A 15761-nucleotide genomic window follows, 5' to 3' on the forward strand; every position below is an offset into this window, starting at 1 on the left:
CCACAGTGTACACAATGCACACGACTACGCTCTAAATGCCCCGGGTACCGCGATGAAACCAGTATGTACTTCCGAAACGTAAAATTATCTTCGTTTGAACAAAAAACACGTTCCGGCCGGAGAATGAAGCTGCACTACGACCAACCCGAAGCCACAGAAGGGATGACCAGAGATACCAATAAATGTTTACCAATTGAGCTGCCCCAAAGATGGAGCCAGCATGTCATTCCACTTGTCCTAGACAAGTTCTCGATTGGTCTAAAGACCAGCAACATCTTTGCCACAGTCACTCGGATGGTTTCGATGGCCAAGCAGGGTTCTCCAGTATACGCAGTCTCCGACGCCGTCGCCTGTGCTTATCGGGCAAGTGTTACAGGATCTGCTGATGCAAGGTCGAATATGGTTCATGCATACGGAAATGCCCTACGGACTGTGAAGACGGCTTTAGATGATCCGGTGGAGTATAAGGAAGACAGTACTTTATTAGCTGTGTGGATGTTTGTCGTCTATGAGGTATTTCTTGTTCTGCTATGGTCTTTTGTCTTCTAACACTTCTGACAGTTCCTCTCGAATGCGCGTCTTACTACGATTGCAGGCTCTGAACAGGGAGATCGACACTGCCAGGGAATGGCTTCGTTAATCGCTCTGCGTGGCCCCGAACAGTATACTATACGACCGGGACGGGATCTCGTCTGGTACGTGTGTCATTGCACAGTAAGTCAAATCGAGAATATCTACACTTGACACACTCTTAAAGTCCGTAGCAAGCAAAAGCACTCATCGCCAGACGAGAATCTCCTCCCGAGGTCCTTACTTGGCTCCATCGATTAGACAGCCAAACGTCCGAATACGATTTAATTCAAACATGCACATTTTCGTACCACTGCACTCAGCTCTGCAGTCAAATCAAAGAATTACTTCTTGGTTCTCCGGAGCAGCTGGTAAACAATACATCCTCGATAATACAGCAGATGGAGGAGATTGAGAAAATAAGACCAACGCTAAACACGAGCACTGCATCCTCCGGTGTGTTAGTCTACCAAGGGAACTTCCAATTACATCTCTCCGCGAGCGTGTTGATGTTTCTATCTATGGCGCCTGAAGCAGACGCCTCATTACAGCAACGAGCCCATTCAAACTCAGCTCGGCAACACTGTATCTCTGTGTTCCAGAAAACAGCATCGAGTATTTTGATAATGGACTACCACTCTATCGGCTGGGGAGATACAATTATGGTATTGGCTGGKCTACATACTATTGCGACGTCCCATGTTTCATTGCCTCTGCAGAGAGATGCGGCGCGGAGGATACTGGGTGTTGTGAAAGAACAGTCGGGTTTTAGGATTGGGAATGCTTAGTTTAATTTCCAGGCTCTGTCAGAGGGGTGGATTTTGTTGTTTGTGGTACGTACCAATTTCTCGTAAATTTATAGAAATCACTGCGCTTAGGTATATGTCAATTTACCTGTGATAGTGATAATAAATACTGGATTAAAAGGTCAAAACACACAACGCGTCGAGTATCCATGTCAACACGACGGACGGTCAAAATCAAAAAGCAAACGTGGAGGCCCTGACTCTAATGCAAAACACCACATTTTTTATCTCAAGGATATCAATTGATGCCATGCGGTAATCACAGCTCACAGCTAATAGAACCACATGCCATCCTGACACAGCTTTCCTTCTTGCTCAATCCTGTCCATACAGCTCTTAATCCGCTTCACGACATGTTCTGCATAGCCCGGCCCAACTGGAGGTTTAGGCACCGCGTGGTCCATCCGCAGCCAGGGCACAGAGCTGATTCCCTGACAGGCTTGATACATTCTATCAATCTCCGCATCAGTATACACACCTCCTATACAGACAGCCACAGGTGGGGAAGAGTCGCCGTTGAGTCTGTCGACGGAGGATGTCTGGCCTTGAAGGATGAGCGGAATGTTGGCTATTCCAGAGTCACTGCTCGTGATATGGTACGCAACTAAGTATGATTGTTAGATATATTCTGGGTTATTTAGGTTCTTGGTAATCAGAGGAACATCTTACTCTCATATTGTGGCAAGTATAGAGGTTGAATGGCATTGAAGACCCGCGGATCAGCACTGCCGCAGGCAATGACAGGGAGAGACATATTGTAGAATGTAATTTTTTTTAACAAAGAAGGTTTAGTTACTCTTCAGCTACCTACATAGTTTAACATTGGAATTTTCTCTTCTATTTATATTATCTTCTGTTGTCACTCGTACTGACAACGACCTGTCATTGGCCTCACGCATCACTTGCCAAAAGAGGCTAGCTGAACACTTATGTACGCATACGACTTTATGTCCAATCATTCATGTTCCTTTACATCAATTATTTACCTGGATATCTAGTCCAGACGTCCCATGCATCTTACGTAGAGTCTTACTCATGGTTTGGAGTTTATGCTCATTGCATAAACGACATTTGAAGCCTTAGGGCTTCTCTCAGCTCCGCCACGCCACGCTCACTATTCAAGTAAGTGATGGGCTTCTTCGGAGCTTTTATTCGCTGTCAGTGGAGTTACAGCTACTTTTTTTTTTTGGCTGAAAATGATGCCTTGTTGATTATCATGTGCAGCGGTAAGGTCCCTGACTCCTTAAGCCATACGCCAAAACCCTGACATTCTGTCTGCTTAGACTTTCACGCCACAGATAGCCTCACAAAGTGACAAACAACCAGCGGCTAGGGAAGCTACCGAATCAGGGCTAAAAGACAGCGACTGACCGGTCATGGCGTGGTTATAGATGGGTTTTGCATACTCGCTGAGTTCTTGCTGGATCCCGAGATCGAGTACAATGCGCGTTACCTTGTCCGTGACTGTGTCATGATGCTGAACGAGGAATGGTAGACAAGTGACGGCAGCTCTTGCTGCTGGGTCTTCTAGCGGTGTAACAAAGAAGGCCTCAGGAAGTTAAGGTAGCCAGCATTCAAAGCGTGGACGATCACGCACCCTGCGGTACCGACACTGACCTTACTGGCGAATGATGAGATGATACTGAGATTCACAATTTCAAACTGTCCACCCAGAAGAGAAGTTTTACACTGGAGTCAAGCAAGTACTGTTTGAATTCTCCGCGTCCTTTGACTAGAAGAAGTACAGGCTGTGGAGAGACAGATGGGGAATTATAAGGTTGTCGGGGTAAAAAGTGTAAGTAAGTCTCCACCGCATTCAAATGTTGGAGAACTAGATCTACTATGCTGCTTTTGGTGAGCATCCCTGATTCTGTCCTTTGTTTGAGAACCCTTGTCATATTATCCTCCAGACGTCACCTAAGCTAAGTCCAGACCTCGGATGTCGGCCTATAAACTCTTCAAAAATGGCAGATTCCGCAAAGACATCCATTGCATTCAACTTTCTCCTTGCCTTTCTCGTTGAATTGGGCTCTTTCACTTATGGCTTCAACTCTGCATTTATTGGCTCCGTCTTGGGCTTGCAATCGTTCCTGATATCTCAACACGAGCATCGGTAGGCTCATATTGCTAGATACATTCTAGAGTACCAATAGACTTGATTTTGTAATTAAAGTGGCGCAAAGTCCTGGAGGTACTAAGTAGAATCTTACGTATATAGCATAACGATCTGTTGCCGGCGCCAGGCACTTACATAAGCAAGCCAAGCACGGCTGCGAATCACGACGGTAACTTCATAACATCACCTATCATAACGTTCCTGTGGCTGCGTTTCTCTCTTTAATGTTCCATTACAGCTGATAAGCTGTCGACACTCGCTTGATTATTTTCCAGGTCTCTGCCAAGCCTAGCGATATTTAACCTATTCTCGATTTTTGATTTCTTCGCTGCTTGCCCAAGTCAGCGAAGTGTTGATAGGCAGCATCATGGCTCSCCCCATACTACCATTCAAGGATATCAACCTCCATTCCTCTCCCTCTCACTACGCATTCACTTCGCCCTCTACACCGAATGCTCCGACTCTGGTGGTGGACCGGCCGAACGGCGATTTGCGCCTGAACGATGGTATTCTCCTTGGATCGAAACGAGTGTCTAGCATTGCTGGAATTCTCGGTATCATCAAGTTGAAGCTAGGTACTAAATCGCTTTCCATAATCGCACGATGTCATCGCTAATATTTCTTACTTGCAGACAAGTATATTATCATCGTTACCAAAGCACAGCCGATGGGCCGCCTCCAAGGCCATATGGTATACAAAGTTGTCGCGACCGAATTCCTGCCTCTCCGCGAGCGCCCGCTGCACGACAAGGATGAAGACACATATCTCGCTCTTTTGAAAGACTTGATCCGAACAGGACCTATGTACTTTTCGTATTCCCTCGACCTTACAAACAGCTTTCAGCGACAGTCGCAGAGTGATCCGAGTACCCCGCTATGGCAACGAGCCGACGACCGCTTCTTCTGGAATCGTTTCATCCAGTCGGACTTGATTGACTTCCGTGTTGGTACGAGCGATACGACTGGAACAAGATACAGTCCGCAACCCGGCGTCGATCCCTATATCCTTCCTGTTATTTTCGGCATGCTGCGCATCACGCCTGCTCGGGTCAAGAATACCTCCTTCACCTTCGCTTTGATCACACGGAGGTCGAGACATAGAGGCGGTACTCGCTATTTCTCCCGTGGCATCGACGAAAATGGAAATGTGTCCAACTACAATGAAACAGAACAGATTGTGATCTTGAACGATACTACTGGTGGCCTGACTGGCTTTGCTGGTGGTCAGGGCCTGCCGAGCGGAAAACCAGAAGAGCCTGGTCGTGACTTGCAGGTGTTTTCGTTTGTTCAAACGAGAGGAAGCGTTCCCGTTTTTTGGTCCGAGGTGAACAACCTTAAGTACACGCCGAAGCTCCAAGTCAGAAGTGTGGAGACATCTATTCAGGCTGCACAGAAACACTTTGCTCAACAGATTCAATATTACGGTGATAATTACCTGGTGAATCTGGTGAATCAGAAAGGCAGAGAAGAGCGAGTCAAGAAGGCCTACGAGCAGCTAGTCCGTACATTGGTATCATCGCCAGGAGAGACGTCTGAACAAGATCAGCCACGCACTGACGAGAAAGTACGCATCGTTGAATCTGAGCGAAGAAAGGAGCTTCTGGACCGAATCCATTATATTTACTTTGACTTTCACAACGAGACTAAAGGTCTACAATGGCACCGCGCACAACTTCTTTTAGATCGACTTCAAGATGGGCTCATGCGCGGCCAATACTTCCGAGGCATCGAGAGCCCTGGTGATGCCAACGGGCGTTTGGAAGTCCGGACTCAGCAGAGCAGTGTTGTACGAACTAACTGCATGGATTGCCTCGATCGTACGAACGTCGTACAGAGTATGCTTGGTCGCTGGACGATAAGCCGTCAGTTGATGGATGCTGGCGTTCTGCGACCGGGAGAGGCTGCAAGCGACGATCCCGAATTTGAGAACATCTTCCGCAATATCTGGGCTGACAATGCCGATGTTGTTTCAAAAGCTTACTCTGGCACTGGAGCTTTGAAGACCGATTTCACACGCACAGGCCAACGTACGCGCGCCGGAATGTTGCAGGATTTCTCGAATTCAATCACTCGTTACGTTCGCAATAATTTTATGGACGGTCCTCGCCAAGATGGGTTCGACTTGTTCCTCGGCACTTATTTGCCGCAAGATTCGGCGTTGGGCAGTCTATTGCTTTTCATTGATCGCCGACCCGTCATTATCCAGGCGATTCCATACCTCCTGGCAGCAAGCGTTTTCATGGTGCTGGTTGCCATGTTCACCCGCCGCCTGCCCGATGCTGCAGTTTGGCCATTAAGGATATTCACACTCGTCTGGATAGTTATTGGCGCATGGACATCACACTTTATATTTAGCCATGGAATGCTCTATGTAAGTTCAAGTTTGACATTTTCATTGTTCCAGCAGCTGACGGTATCGCAGGTCAACTGGCCCAAGCTTAATACACCGAGTGCAGCTTCAGAAGGCTACCAAGAAGCTCTCAACCATGCTCGCTCTGATAAACTCATTGGCCGTCTTTTGGTCAACAAGCGACACCAGCGCGGTTTCAGTAATGCCCGCTTGGGTTACTTGGAGGAGGGGAAAAAGAGGCTAGAGTAGACTTCTTTCTTTTTACCTCATGCTTCACGTTGTTGGGGCATACTATCTACCGCGACGCAGTTTCTCTTTTTTTCTAGTGTCGTGCGACTTTTATCATCTTTTAGTTACATATTCACTTCACCTGTCGTCAGGTTGTTACGTATTATTAGACTCATACCATTTCTATGAACGAATATCGTAATAGCACACTTTGTAGATTAATTAATATATAATTCATACCGTTGAACATAAATAACATATATAATCTCTCGGCATTCAGCCTTATCGTTATCGACGTCCATCGGCGAGCGAGCCGCTGGCCGAACTCCGGAGCTCCCAAAAAAATCACTCTTCATGCGCCTCAACTAACACCGACTCGGTCCATTTTATTACCCCCAGCACCTCCCTTTTTATTCTCCGAATGCTTGCCTGGCGACAGACTTGGAGATTTCGGCCCTCTTCAATAGTATCCCGGCAATTGCGCTCAGTTTCTTTCAAGCCATTCACAATGGCGGGGCGAACGTATGACGTGAGTCGCATCTTTCCTCTTGCATGTGCCCATGACTGACAGATTTGAATCTTAGGAAGCTATCTCGGCGCTGAACACGTTACAATCGAATTTCGCAATCGTTAATTCGTTTAGACAGTCCGGGGTAAATAAGAATCAATATGCCATTCCGGAGATGATTGAGTGGTGTCGGAAAATTGGCTATGAGGTACGTTTGTCACTTACCAATTGAGGTCTTCGTGTGCTCACTACTGTAATGTCGCATAGCCATCCGACTTCAACCGCCTGAACCTCATACATATCGCAGGTACAAAAGGCAAAGGCTCAACATCCGCATTTATCTCCTCCATACTGACCCAATACATCCCCTCGACAACGACAACAAGCACGGACCAATCCACCGTCCACAAAGTCGGCCTTTACACCTCGCCACACTTGCGATTTGCGCGCGAACGAATAAAGATAAACGACGAACCCCTGACAGAGGCCCAATTCGCTCAATACCTCTTCGAAATCTGGGACCGTCTGGAACAATCCGCGAAAGCCGCGGGACATCAAGATCCTTCAAGCCCCGAAACAAAACCGGTCTATTTTCGGTATCTTACGCTCATGGCACTGCATGCGTATTTGAGTGAAGGTGTCGATGCGGCTGTCATCGAGTGTGGGATTGGTGGTGAATATGATTCGACGAATATTATTGATCGGCCGGTTGTGTCTGGTATAACAAGCCTGGGAATTGATCATGTTGCTATGTTGGGGTCTACGATTGAGGAGATTGCATGGCATAAGGGTGGTATAATCAAGACAGGTGCAAAGGCGTTTACGGGGCCACAGGCAGAGACTGCGCTTCAAGTCTTACGGAAGAGAGCTGAAGAGAAGAACACGGAGCTCATTGTTGCGCAGGGTCAACCTGAACTGGCAAAGGATAGTGAATTGAAGTTGGGTCTGGATGGGGATTTTCAATATACGAATGCGAATATAGCTGTCGGTGTTGTTGCGGAGTTTTTGAGGCGTCGTGGTGAGCAGGATATTCCGGCGGATATATTCAGCTCGCCACTCCCTGAGAAGTTCCGGACTGGGTTGGAGAAAGCCAGACTGGGCGGCAGGTGTGAGACTCGCCGAGAGAAGACGGTCTCTTGGTATATTGACGGTGGGCACACGCTCGAAAGTATTCGCGTTGCGGGCCAATGGTTCGCATCAAAGCTGGTCGACGATGCTGAGAGCCAGAAACCCCGAGTCCTCATCTTCAACCAACAGACACGAGACAGCGTAGCATTAGCGCGAGCGCTACATCAGACTCTAGCCGAAGTTCTTGGATCTGCACAACCTTTTACGCATGCCATATTCTGCACAAACGTCACGTACAAGAATGCAGGTTACAGACCGGATCTTGTCAGCGTCAATGCCAATGCGTCTGAAGTCGAGAAACTAAGCGTCCAACACACACTAGCTGAGTCATGGAAGGATATTGACCCCAAGGCGCAGACTGTGGTCTTTTCTACGATTGAGGAAGCGGTTGATTTCGTGCGTGATCTTTCAAAGCAAACTTCTGACGATGGAACACCTGTCAAGACATTGGTGACTGGTAGTTTGCATCTTGTGGGCGGATTTCTGGATGTGATTGAGACCAAGCCGGGAGAAATCGTGGTATGAACGGAGTTTTACGAGATACCCATGTACTTTTGTGCCATATAGAGCATCTGAAACATCATAGAAGACCTCGGCAAAGATGAGGGTGTTTAATCCGGTTTATCTTGACAGTTCCGACCTTCGAGTTGTTGACCAACAATATTTTGGACCTCGGTGACAGATGGTCACGCACCTAATGAGTCTTCATAAGCTTGGAAATACTTGATAAGTTGAAATAAACATAGAGCATGTGCTGTTGGGGCTTTGAATGTAGCACCTAGATAAGTACTCACCGCCTGCCATTTCGGTAATGCGGGGTTGCCAAATTATTGGTAAACGCGACAGTTTCATCAGAATCGTTCAACTAAATCCTATTTGCCTCCTCTGAATAACGCACTCGTGAGATCTCTGTCATACAAGCTGTCTGCAAAAATGACAGACTCGCCAGATTCCAAAGGCAAAGCCCGCGTCGAGGACGTCACAGACGACAATGCGCAGGACAGCCCAGCTGTTGACAATGCGGAGAACACCACCACCACCACAATCGAAGGCTCATCGACCGACTCGAAAGAGAAGAAACCTCTCGCTAAGAATATCAAAGATAAGATTGGCAAAAAACTTGGCCGTTCCTCTGATGAAGAGAAAAATGTCACACCCCAGATGCTCGAAGCATTACTTTCGATGAACCCCGCTCTGGCCAGTGAACTTGCGAACATGCCGCACGACAAGGCTGTCGAGACACTCGGCAAAATGGATGTTGCCGATCTTTTGACGGGATTGTCATTGGAAAAAAAGAATGCGAAGGATATGGCGTCTTACAAGTTTTGGCAGACGCAACCCGTACCGAGATTCGATGATCAGGAGAATCTCGCCGAGGGTCCAATTAAAATTATCAATCCGGAGGAAGTCTCGAAGGAGCCGCCGCAGCTTATCGAAGGATTTGAGTGGGTGACGCTAGATGTCGAGGATGATAAGGAGGTGGCTGAGTTGTATGAGTTGTTGTCAAATCATTATGTGGAGGATGACAATGCCATGTTCCGATTCAATTACTCACGGGCATTCCTCAACTGGTGCGTTTATAGATCCTTTGTCCGCACTTTCAGCTTAATACTGACATGCGCATCTTCTGTAGGGCATTGACATCTCCAGGTTGGAAAAAGGACTGGCACGTAGGGGTTCGAGCCTCCAAGAGCGGCAAACTCGTTGCCTCTATCTGCGGTGTACCAACATACATCCGAGTCCGCGACCAGCGACTCAAAGTCATCGAAATCAACTTTCTCTGCGTACACAAAAAGCTGCGCTCAAAACGTCTTGCGCCCGTATTGATCAAGGAAGTCMCCCGCCGCTGTTACTTGCAAGGTATCTACCAAGCCATCTACACCGTTGGCATCGTCTTGCCCAAACCTGTGACATCCTGTCGGTATTACCATCGACCATTGGACTGGCTGAAACTGTATGAAGTCGGCTTTTCTCCCTTACCGGCTGGCTCCACCAAAGCACGCCAGATCACGAAGAATCATCTCCCGAGCAGTACGGCAACACCGGGTTTGCGGAAGATGCAAAAGAAGGATCTCGATGCGACTTATGATCTGCTCGAACGATTCCAGAGCCGCTTCCAGGTCAACCCGGCTTTCACCAAAGAGGAGATTGAGCACTGGTTGCTTCATACCGAGGCTCGTGGCGAGCAAGTCGTCTGGTCTTATGTGGTAGAGGATCCTCAAACGAAGAAAATTACAGACTTTGTCTCGTTTTATAATCTGGAGTCCTCAGTTATCGGAAACCCGAAACACAAGGAAGTCCGCGCCGCATACTTGTACTACTACGCCACAGAGACTGCATTCAATGAGAAGGAGAAGGGTTTCAAGGAGAGATTGCAATTATTGATCAATGATGCTCTCATTGAAGCTAAAAAGGTAAGTAAAAGTATTACACAGGTTTAAAGGAACTCGATCTGATGATTACCAGGCTCGCTTCGATGTTTTCAACGCTCTCACACTCCAGGACAACCCCCTTTTCCTTGAACATCTCAAATTCGGTGCCGGTGATGGTCAACTACACTACTATCTGTACAATTACCGTACCGCCCCTGTCCCTGGTGGCGTCAACGATAAGAATCTTCCTGATGAGAAGAAGAGAGGTGGAATGGGCGTGGTCCTTTTGTAATTGGCTGCGTTTCTGTCCGCTTCTTGAACATGCATAAGAAAAACATTTGGGGGATCTTTGTTTGTCACCTAAGCATTTTAGGTTTGGATTTTCTGAAGGATAAACGTTATAAAAGCTATGGGCTGTCTAGCAGATTGAAATCATCAATGAGAAATGTACATTCTAGAAATCTATAAACACTAAGAAAGTATCCATTCGTCGTGAAAAGGTCCAGACTTAATCAGCCTTATAACAGCCCCACCGCGTTGTGGATGAAGTCATTGGCCGGAGATCAGGCAACCTTAATTTGACCTCTTCATCCTCCATTCCCATTTGGCATCATGCGCATGTAAACTCGTAACTTGTTCAAGCCTGATATACTCGAAATGAAAAGTCTACATTCAGTCAAATTGATTGACTGAAAAAAACGGCAAAAGAACATCCATCGGTTGGATCTCAGAAACGATATTGACAAACCCACCTTATTCGCTTCCGTAAACATACAATTACCTCGCTTCCCACAATATGGGCGCGTCACAGTCTACAGGTGGACTGGAAGGCACCGGAACACCTGGTACGTTTTATATCACGGGGGCGAATTAACTTCCAAACTCGTAGTTGAGAGACTCATTTACTCCGGCCACAGAACAGCTTAGCATCCTCCTCGCCGAACGCTTCGCCACCAAATGCTTCACTCCCCTGGAACTCACCCATTTCAAAGACAACTTCTACTCTCGTGCTCTCGACCAAGCAGGTTTCCGGTATTGGAACGAGAAGATACTATCGGATTTCCTCTCTGTTCCAGATGGAATCTACACCAACGAAAAAGATGGCGGACACGATGGACGTCTTGATGCAGGACCGGTTGTGTTCAGGATGGTTTCGTATTTGGGCGCATTCCCGTTCCAGAAGACTCTCGCACCGAGTGTGTTGACGTTTGATGCTATGGTGAAAGTTGTCGTGTTGTTGACGGAGAGGTATGGCAAGGTTCTGAGGAGGGGACGGAAGGATCGGATTAAGTTGTTGTTTGGGAGTTTGGCGGATGTTGGAAGGCCGGTTTTGCAGGAGGGGCAGAAGAATGAGGGTTCATCTTCCAAGCCAGAAGACTCTGGACAGTCTTCGCATGCTCAGGGATTCTCTGTTGATGCGTCGGCAAATGACGAGTATGATGAATATGAAGACGATGATGATCTGGCCCTTGCTGCATTGGAGTCTCTCGACGCTATTGAAGTCTTCAAGCATGATCAGCGGATTGATCGCGCAGTCTACGAAGCGCGTATATCTGTCGACACATTTCGCCGTCTGCTTATGCTGTTGCTTGTGATCGCACCGCTGAAACCACTTGAATCAGTCACGAAATACACATTCAATCTGAGCTCGGAGGAGCAAGCCGCCGTCAAACGCGAGGCTGATACTATCATAGCTAGCTTTACGGAGGAAGAGATTCGTGATGGCATTGGGTATAAGAGCTTTGCAAAGACTCTTAGCCTCAGTTTGCCTCATCTCTTTGACCCGTTGACACCCCTGTTTGAGCATCTGCTATTCAGTAGGAATTTGGACTTATCCAGAAAGCAAAATCTTGCATCTGAAACTCCTCCCGAATTTCCTCCGCCAGTAGAAACCCCGAGGGATGAGGAGGAACACCCGCCAACTATCATGCTACCGGGGAGTTTTGAGTCTGCAATCCTAACTCCAAGCATGGTATCGCACCTCTCATTCTTTTTACCTGCATCTTCAGGCCAGAATCTCTACAGAAGCGGTATACATTTACACCCCGTCTTTTCAACCGTCGCTCACGGTGAATCTCTAACATCATTCCAACACAACGTCTTCACTTGGCAAGCTCCCTCAATCCTCATCGTACAAGGAGCAGCCCCGGGAAGCTCTGATTCTCCTGACGAACTGATCACATTCGGCACATACATTCCCCAACCATGGAAGCCATCATCATCATCCTACGAAAACACCCAGAGTCTAAACGACCGCTCCAGACTACCCTACCTCTTCCAAATCCACCCCAAACACTCCGTCCTCCCAGGTAACCCTTCTCTCCTATCAACAAAAGAGCAGCCATCAACAACACCAACAGTTCACTTCTCAACCACAACCGGCATCGCAATAGGCTGCGAAATCCCGGCCTCCGCACAACAAAACAGGACACACTACGGTCCCGGCGTCCCTTCTCCACGCGAACACGTCCAGCACCGTCGTCAAAGTAGCGGTAACGGTACTCTCCACAAACCTCAACAAGGCCCCTTTCCCCACGGAGCGGGAAGTCTAATCATCGATCCGGGCCTGGAAACCGCGCAACTACACATTTCATACCTTACGGGTGGTACCACGGGAGTCTTCACACCCGCCATCCCACCCATCCTCCCCACAACGACACACATCGATATCTACAGCCTCGAGATATGGGGCGTAATCGAGCCTGCGCCATCGCTTGTGGCGGTAGGAGGAACTGCAGCGACAGGTGACGTCGCCAAAAACGCGATTTCACAGCAACGCGCGGCATGGCAGTTCGATGCCCGCGAGGCAGAGCGCAGAAAGGGCGTGAATGTGAAATTGGGTAGTGGCACGGATAGCGAGTATCAGAACGCGAGGGCGTTGTTGGAGATGGCGGGGATTATCGGTGATTCGGCGCATCAGCGGAGTGGGGGGAGTATTTGATTTCTCTATCTATGTAGTGAAGGGTTTGAGGCGTTCTTATGGTTCCTCATTTTAAAGGAGTTTATAATAGTGTTATAGTGTCATTAATGATCCGGAATGATGGAATGAAATCAATGGAAGTTCTCCCTTCATTATATGTCAAGTATTTTACACAGTATTTATCTTACACAGACTCTAATAAAAACCATCAAGCTCGTATAGGCACAAGCCCACTAGGCGCATCATAATAATCCTTCAATAAAAACTCCAAATCCTCCTGCCCCACATCCTCTACAGCAGCAGCGTCACCGCCATCTTCTCCGTCCCGCGGAGTCGCGATGGCAAGACTTTCATCCCTGGATTTCGATTTCGCGTCCTCAGCGGCAACGGCAGCTGAGGCATCCGCTTCATCGACAATCTCAAGAGGCTTTTCGCGCGGTAAACGAAACGGCAAGAACCCAGCAGGCGCACGCTCGGCTCGTTCCATTATTTCTTCCATATATTTACGGACTTCGGCGGCGGGTTTGACGATGCGGGATAGTGGTTCTAGGGTTGCAGGTTTGCTGCTGTAGAAGCGCATTGTTATGGGTTGGTAGTACTCTTTTAGATTTGATGGTTCTTCCTTTTTGGGTTGCACGTTTGTTGTTGTCGGTGTCTCCTCCTTTGTGCCGTTGGTTTCTGGTTGCTTTTTTTCGTCTGTTAGTGCACCGGCCGCACTTGCTTCGTTATCAGGAGCAGGAGTGGATGGTCCGCTTTCGTCTGCAGCTTTCCCTTTATCCTTCTTCTTGGATTTGGATGCTTTACTCTTAGTCTTTGGGGCAGCATCGGCCGCCAACTCAAGCGGGAACTTCGTGTTGGGATCAACTTTGCGTACGAGCAAGAACGATGCAAGTAGCACAGTTCCTCCAGCTTGATATTCCAAAATCGTGTATTCTGGGAACAGATAGCGATCACCTGATCCAGCATGACCGGACGTGCTGCTTCCGTAGGGAGTTAATGGAGAAGTAAACTCAAAAACAACAGCCTTGATAGGTGGCTTGGGAGCCGGAGGAGCGGGCACTGATTGGTAATAAGTGTTTGACGGGCCATAGTTTGGAGGAGCACCGCGAGCTTTGATAGGGGGCGGTCCAGTAGGGTAGTAAGGTGTATGGTATGGTGAGTGCTGTGATGGACCTGGAGGGTACGGTGACAATGGCTGTGGTGATGGGTTCGCCGAAGCGTAACCAGGTGCTGGCGAGACTTTAGGTGCGTTGTAGGGAGCTGGTGAAGGAGCAGCCGGGGTGGATATAGGCGCCACAGTCGGCGGTTGCACAGGAGGGGTAGGGGTTGGAGGTGCTGAAGCTGCTGGAGGAGGAGTGGGAGCAGCGGCAGCAGTTGTAGACATTTCAGGTTCTGTCTTGATATTAGGAGTGTCGTTAGGTGTGGGGGTATCGATATTAGTGTTGCTCGATTGAGCAGTGCTAGGAGCAGGTTGCGATTGGGATTCTTGCTTGGTGGAATTAGCTTGAGACGTTGCTTGTGCTCCTGATTGTGATGGTGCCTCTGGCTTCACGGTATTACTTATAGGTACCGGTGTTGAAGGTGACTTGGGTGTAGATGAAGGCGCAGGAGCAGGTGTTGATTGAGTAGACACAGTCTGCGATTGCTGCGGAGGTTTCTGGGCTTGTTGCGGAGTGAGTGGTGCAGCAGGTGGCGAATTTTGAGGCTGAGCGGATTGAGGACGCGGTGCTTGTGGGTTTTGCTGATAGTATTGCTGCTGCTGTCTTTCTCTTTGTCGAATGATGGCATTAAGCTCGTCAATATGACCCTGAAAAATGCGCAACTGCTCCTGGGTCGCTTTGCTTGACGCCACAATCCTCATCAACGCCTTCAATTCAGGATCCGAAGCTGCTCTTGTTGCGAGCATTTGAATAACAGGGTCCGGGCTCGGCTTTGCAGGCTGAGGCGGAGGTCCTTGTGCCTGGACCGGCGGTTGGCGAGAGACTGATTGTGGTGGCTGCGGAGCCCGCGGAGGAACATGTTGCGTATTCGGAGTTTGATAAGGATATGGAGGAGGTCGCATCTGCTGCGGAGGAGCATAATGCTGATATTGGTATCCGGCTTGGGGTGGCGGAGGGCCGTAGTGGATGATATGCCGTTGCGGCGCAGTTATCTGAACGGTTGGTTTGGCGTTGGGATCTTTGACGGTATAGATCATACCATCGAAATGATGGGGCTCGATGATGATCTTGCAAGCTCCGATTTTAGTCATCGAATCTTTAGGAGGGTTTTTGCCTTCGAGCTGCTCCCTTTTCGTTTTCTTGGGTTTCGTCCAATATCTTTCGAAGATGCCATCGCTTAGCCACTTTTTCTTGGATCGGTCGAGGGAGATGCTGAGAATGGCACTAAATGAAAGATTAGATACGAATTAAAAGAAAAGAGTCAAGAAGCAATACCTCTCTGCAAAGGACTGATATTCCTTGTCGGACAGAGTAAGTGACGGCTGAGCTTTTATCCTCGTTGGCAAGGGATCTGCCTCTTTGACTTTTGTGGGAAGTGGTTCTTCGATTGGTTCGGGTGTAGCTTGACGTTCAGGTGTAGGCTTAGCGACCGGGGTGGAGGCCTGGGTTAACGCAGGAGTTGATTTTTTCCTTCTGCTCGAGCTCTCGGAAATCGCCTCGGAGACTCGTCGTTTGGCTGCCGGTTCTCGACGTTCGCGCGCCGGGAGTTTGCGCTTCTCCGCCATATTTGCCTCTGGCCGTTTATATCATTTGTCAGGGCTGA

At 48.4% G+C, this 15761-nt stretch overlaps 6 protein-coding genes across 6 annotated transcripts; 5 read left to right on the forward strand and 1 right to left on the reverse strand.

Annotated features, from left to right (window-relative positions):
- Window positions 1–123: 123 nt before the first annotated feature.
- Window positions 124–831, forward strand: BHQ10_003034 (uncharacterized protein; the record flags this gene model as incomplete). Its single annotated transcript, XM_040875246.1, has 3 exons — window positions 124–513; window positions 562–695; window positions 765–831. 3 exons carry the CDS (start codon window positions 124–126, stop codon window positions 829–831), a joined length of 591 nt encoding a protein of 196 aa, XP_040731538.1.
- A 3028-nt stretch (window positions 832–3859) lies between these two features.
- Window positions 3860–6091, forward strand: BHQ10_003035 (uncharacterized protein; the record flags this gene model as incomplete). The annotated part of the gene is made up of 3 exons (XM_040875247.1): window positions 3860–4067; window positions 4125–5863; window positions 5915–6091. 3 exons carry the CDS (start codon window positions 3860–3862, stop codon window positions 6089–6091), a joined length of 2124 nt encoding a protein of 707 aa, XP_040731539.1.
- Window positions 6092–6578: 487 nt separating this feature from the next.
- On the forward strand, window positions 6579–8231 carry BHQ10_003036 (uncharacterized protein; the record flags this gene model as incomplete). Its single annotated transcript, XM_040875248.1, has 3 exons — window positions 6579–6599; window positions 6655–6786; window positions 6846–8231. The coding sequence occupies 3 exons, from the start codon at window positions 6579–6581 to the stop codon at window positions 8229–8231; spliced, it is 1539 nt and encodes a 512-aa protein (XP_040731540.1).
- Window positions 8232–8639: 408 nt separating this feature from the next.
- Window positions 8640–10370, forward strand: BHQ10_003037 (uncharacterized protein; the record flags this gene model as incomplete). Its single annotated transcript, XM_040875249.1, has 3 exons — window positions 8640–9277; window positions 9340–10120; window positions 10173–10370. 3 exons carry the CDS (start codon window positions 8640–8642, stop codon window positions 10368–10370), a joined length of 1617 nt encoding a protein of 538 aa, XP_040731541.1.
- Window positions 10371–10874: 504 nt separating this feature from the next.
- On the forward strand, window positions 10875–13019 carry BHQ10_003038 (uncharacterized protein; the record flags this gene model as incomplete). The annotated part of the gene is made up of 2 exons (XM_040875250.1): window positions 10875–10923; window positions 10996–13019. The coding sequence occupies 2 exons, from the start codon at window positions 10875–10877 to the stop codon at window positions 13017–13019; spliced, it is 2073 nt and encodes a 690-aa protein (XP_040731542.1).
- A 187-nt stretch (window positions 13020–13206) lies between these two features.
- BHQ10_003039 (uncharacterized protein) lies at window positions 13207–15723 on the reverse strand (the record flags this gene model as incomplete). Its single annotated transcript, XM_040875251.1, has 2 exons — window positions 13207–15382; window positions 15434–15723. 2 exons carry the CDS (start codon window positions 15721–15723, stop codon window positions 13207–13209), a joined length of 2466 nt encoding a protein of 821 aa, XP_040731543.1.
- Between the last annotated feature and the right edge of the window lie 38 nt (window positions 15724–15761).

This window comes from Talaromyces amestolkiae (genome assembly GCF_001896365.1).
Source record: "Talaromyces amestolkiae strain CIB chromosome Unknown scaffold4.1, whole genome shotgun sequence".
Lineage (NCBI taxonomy): Eukaryota > Fungi > Ascomycota > Eurotiomycetes > Eurotiales > Trichocomaceae > Talaromyces > Talaromyces amestolkiae.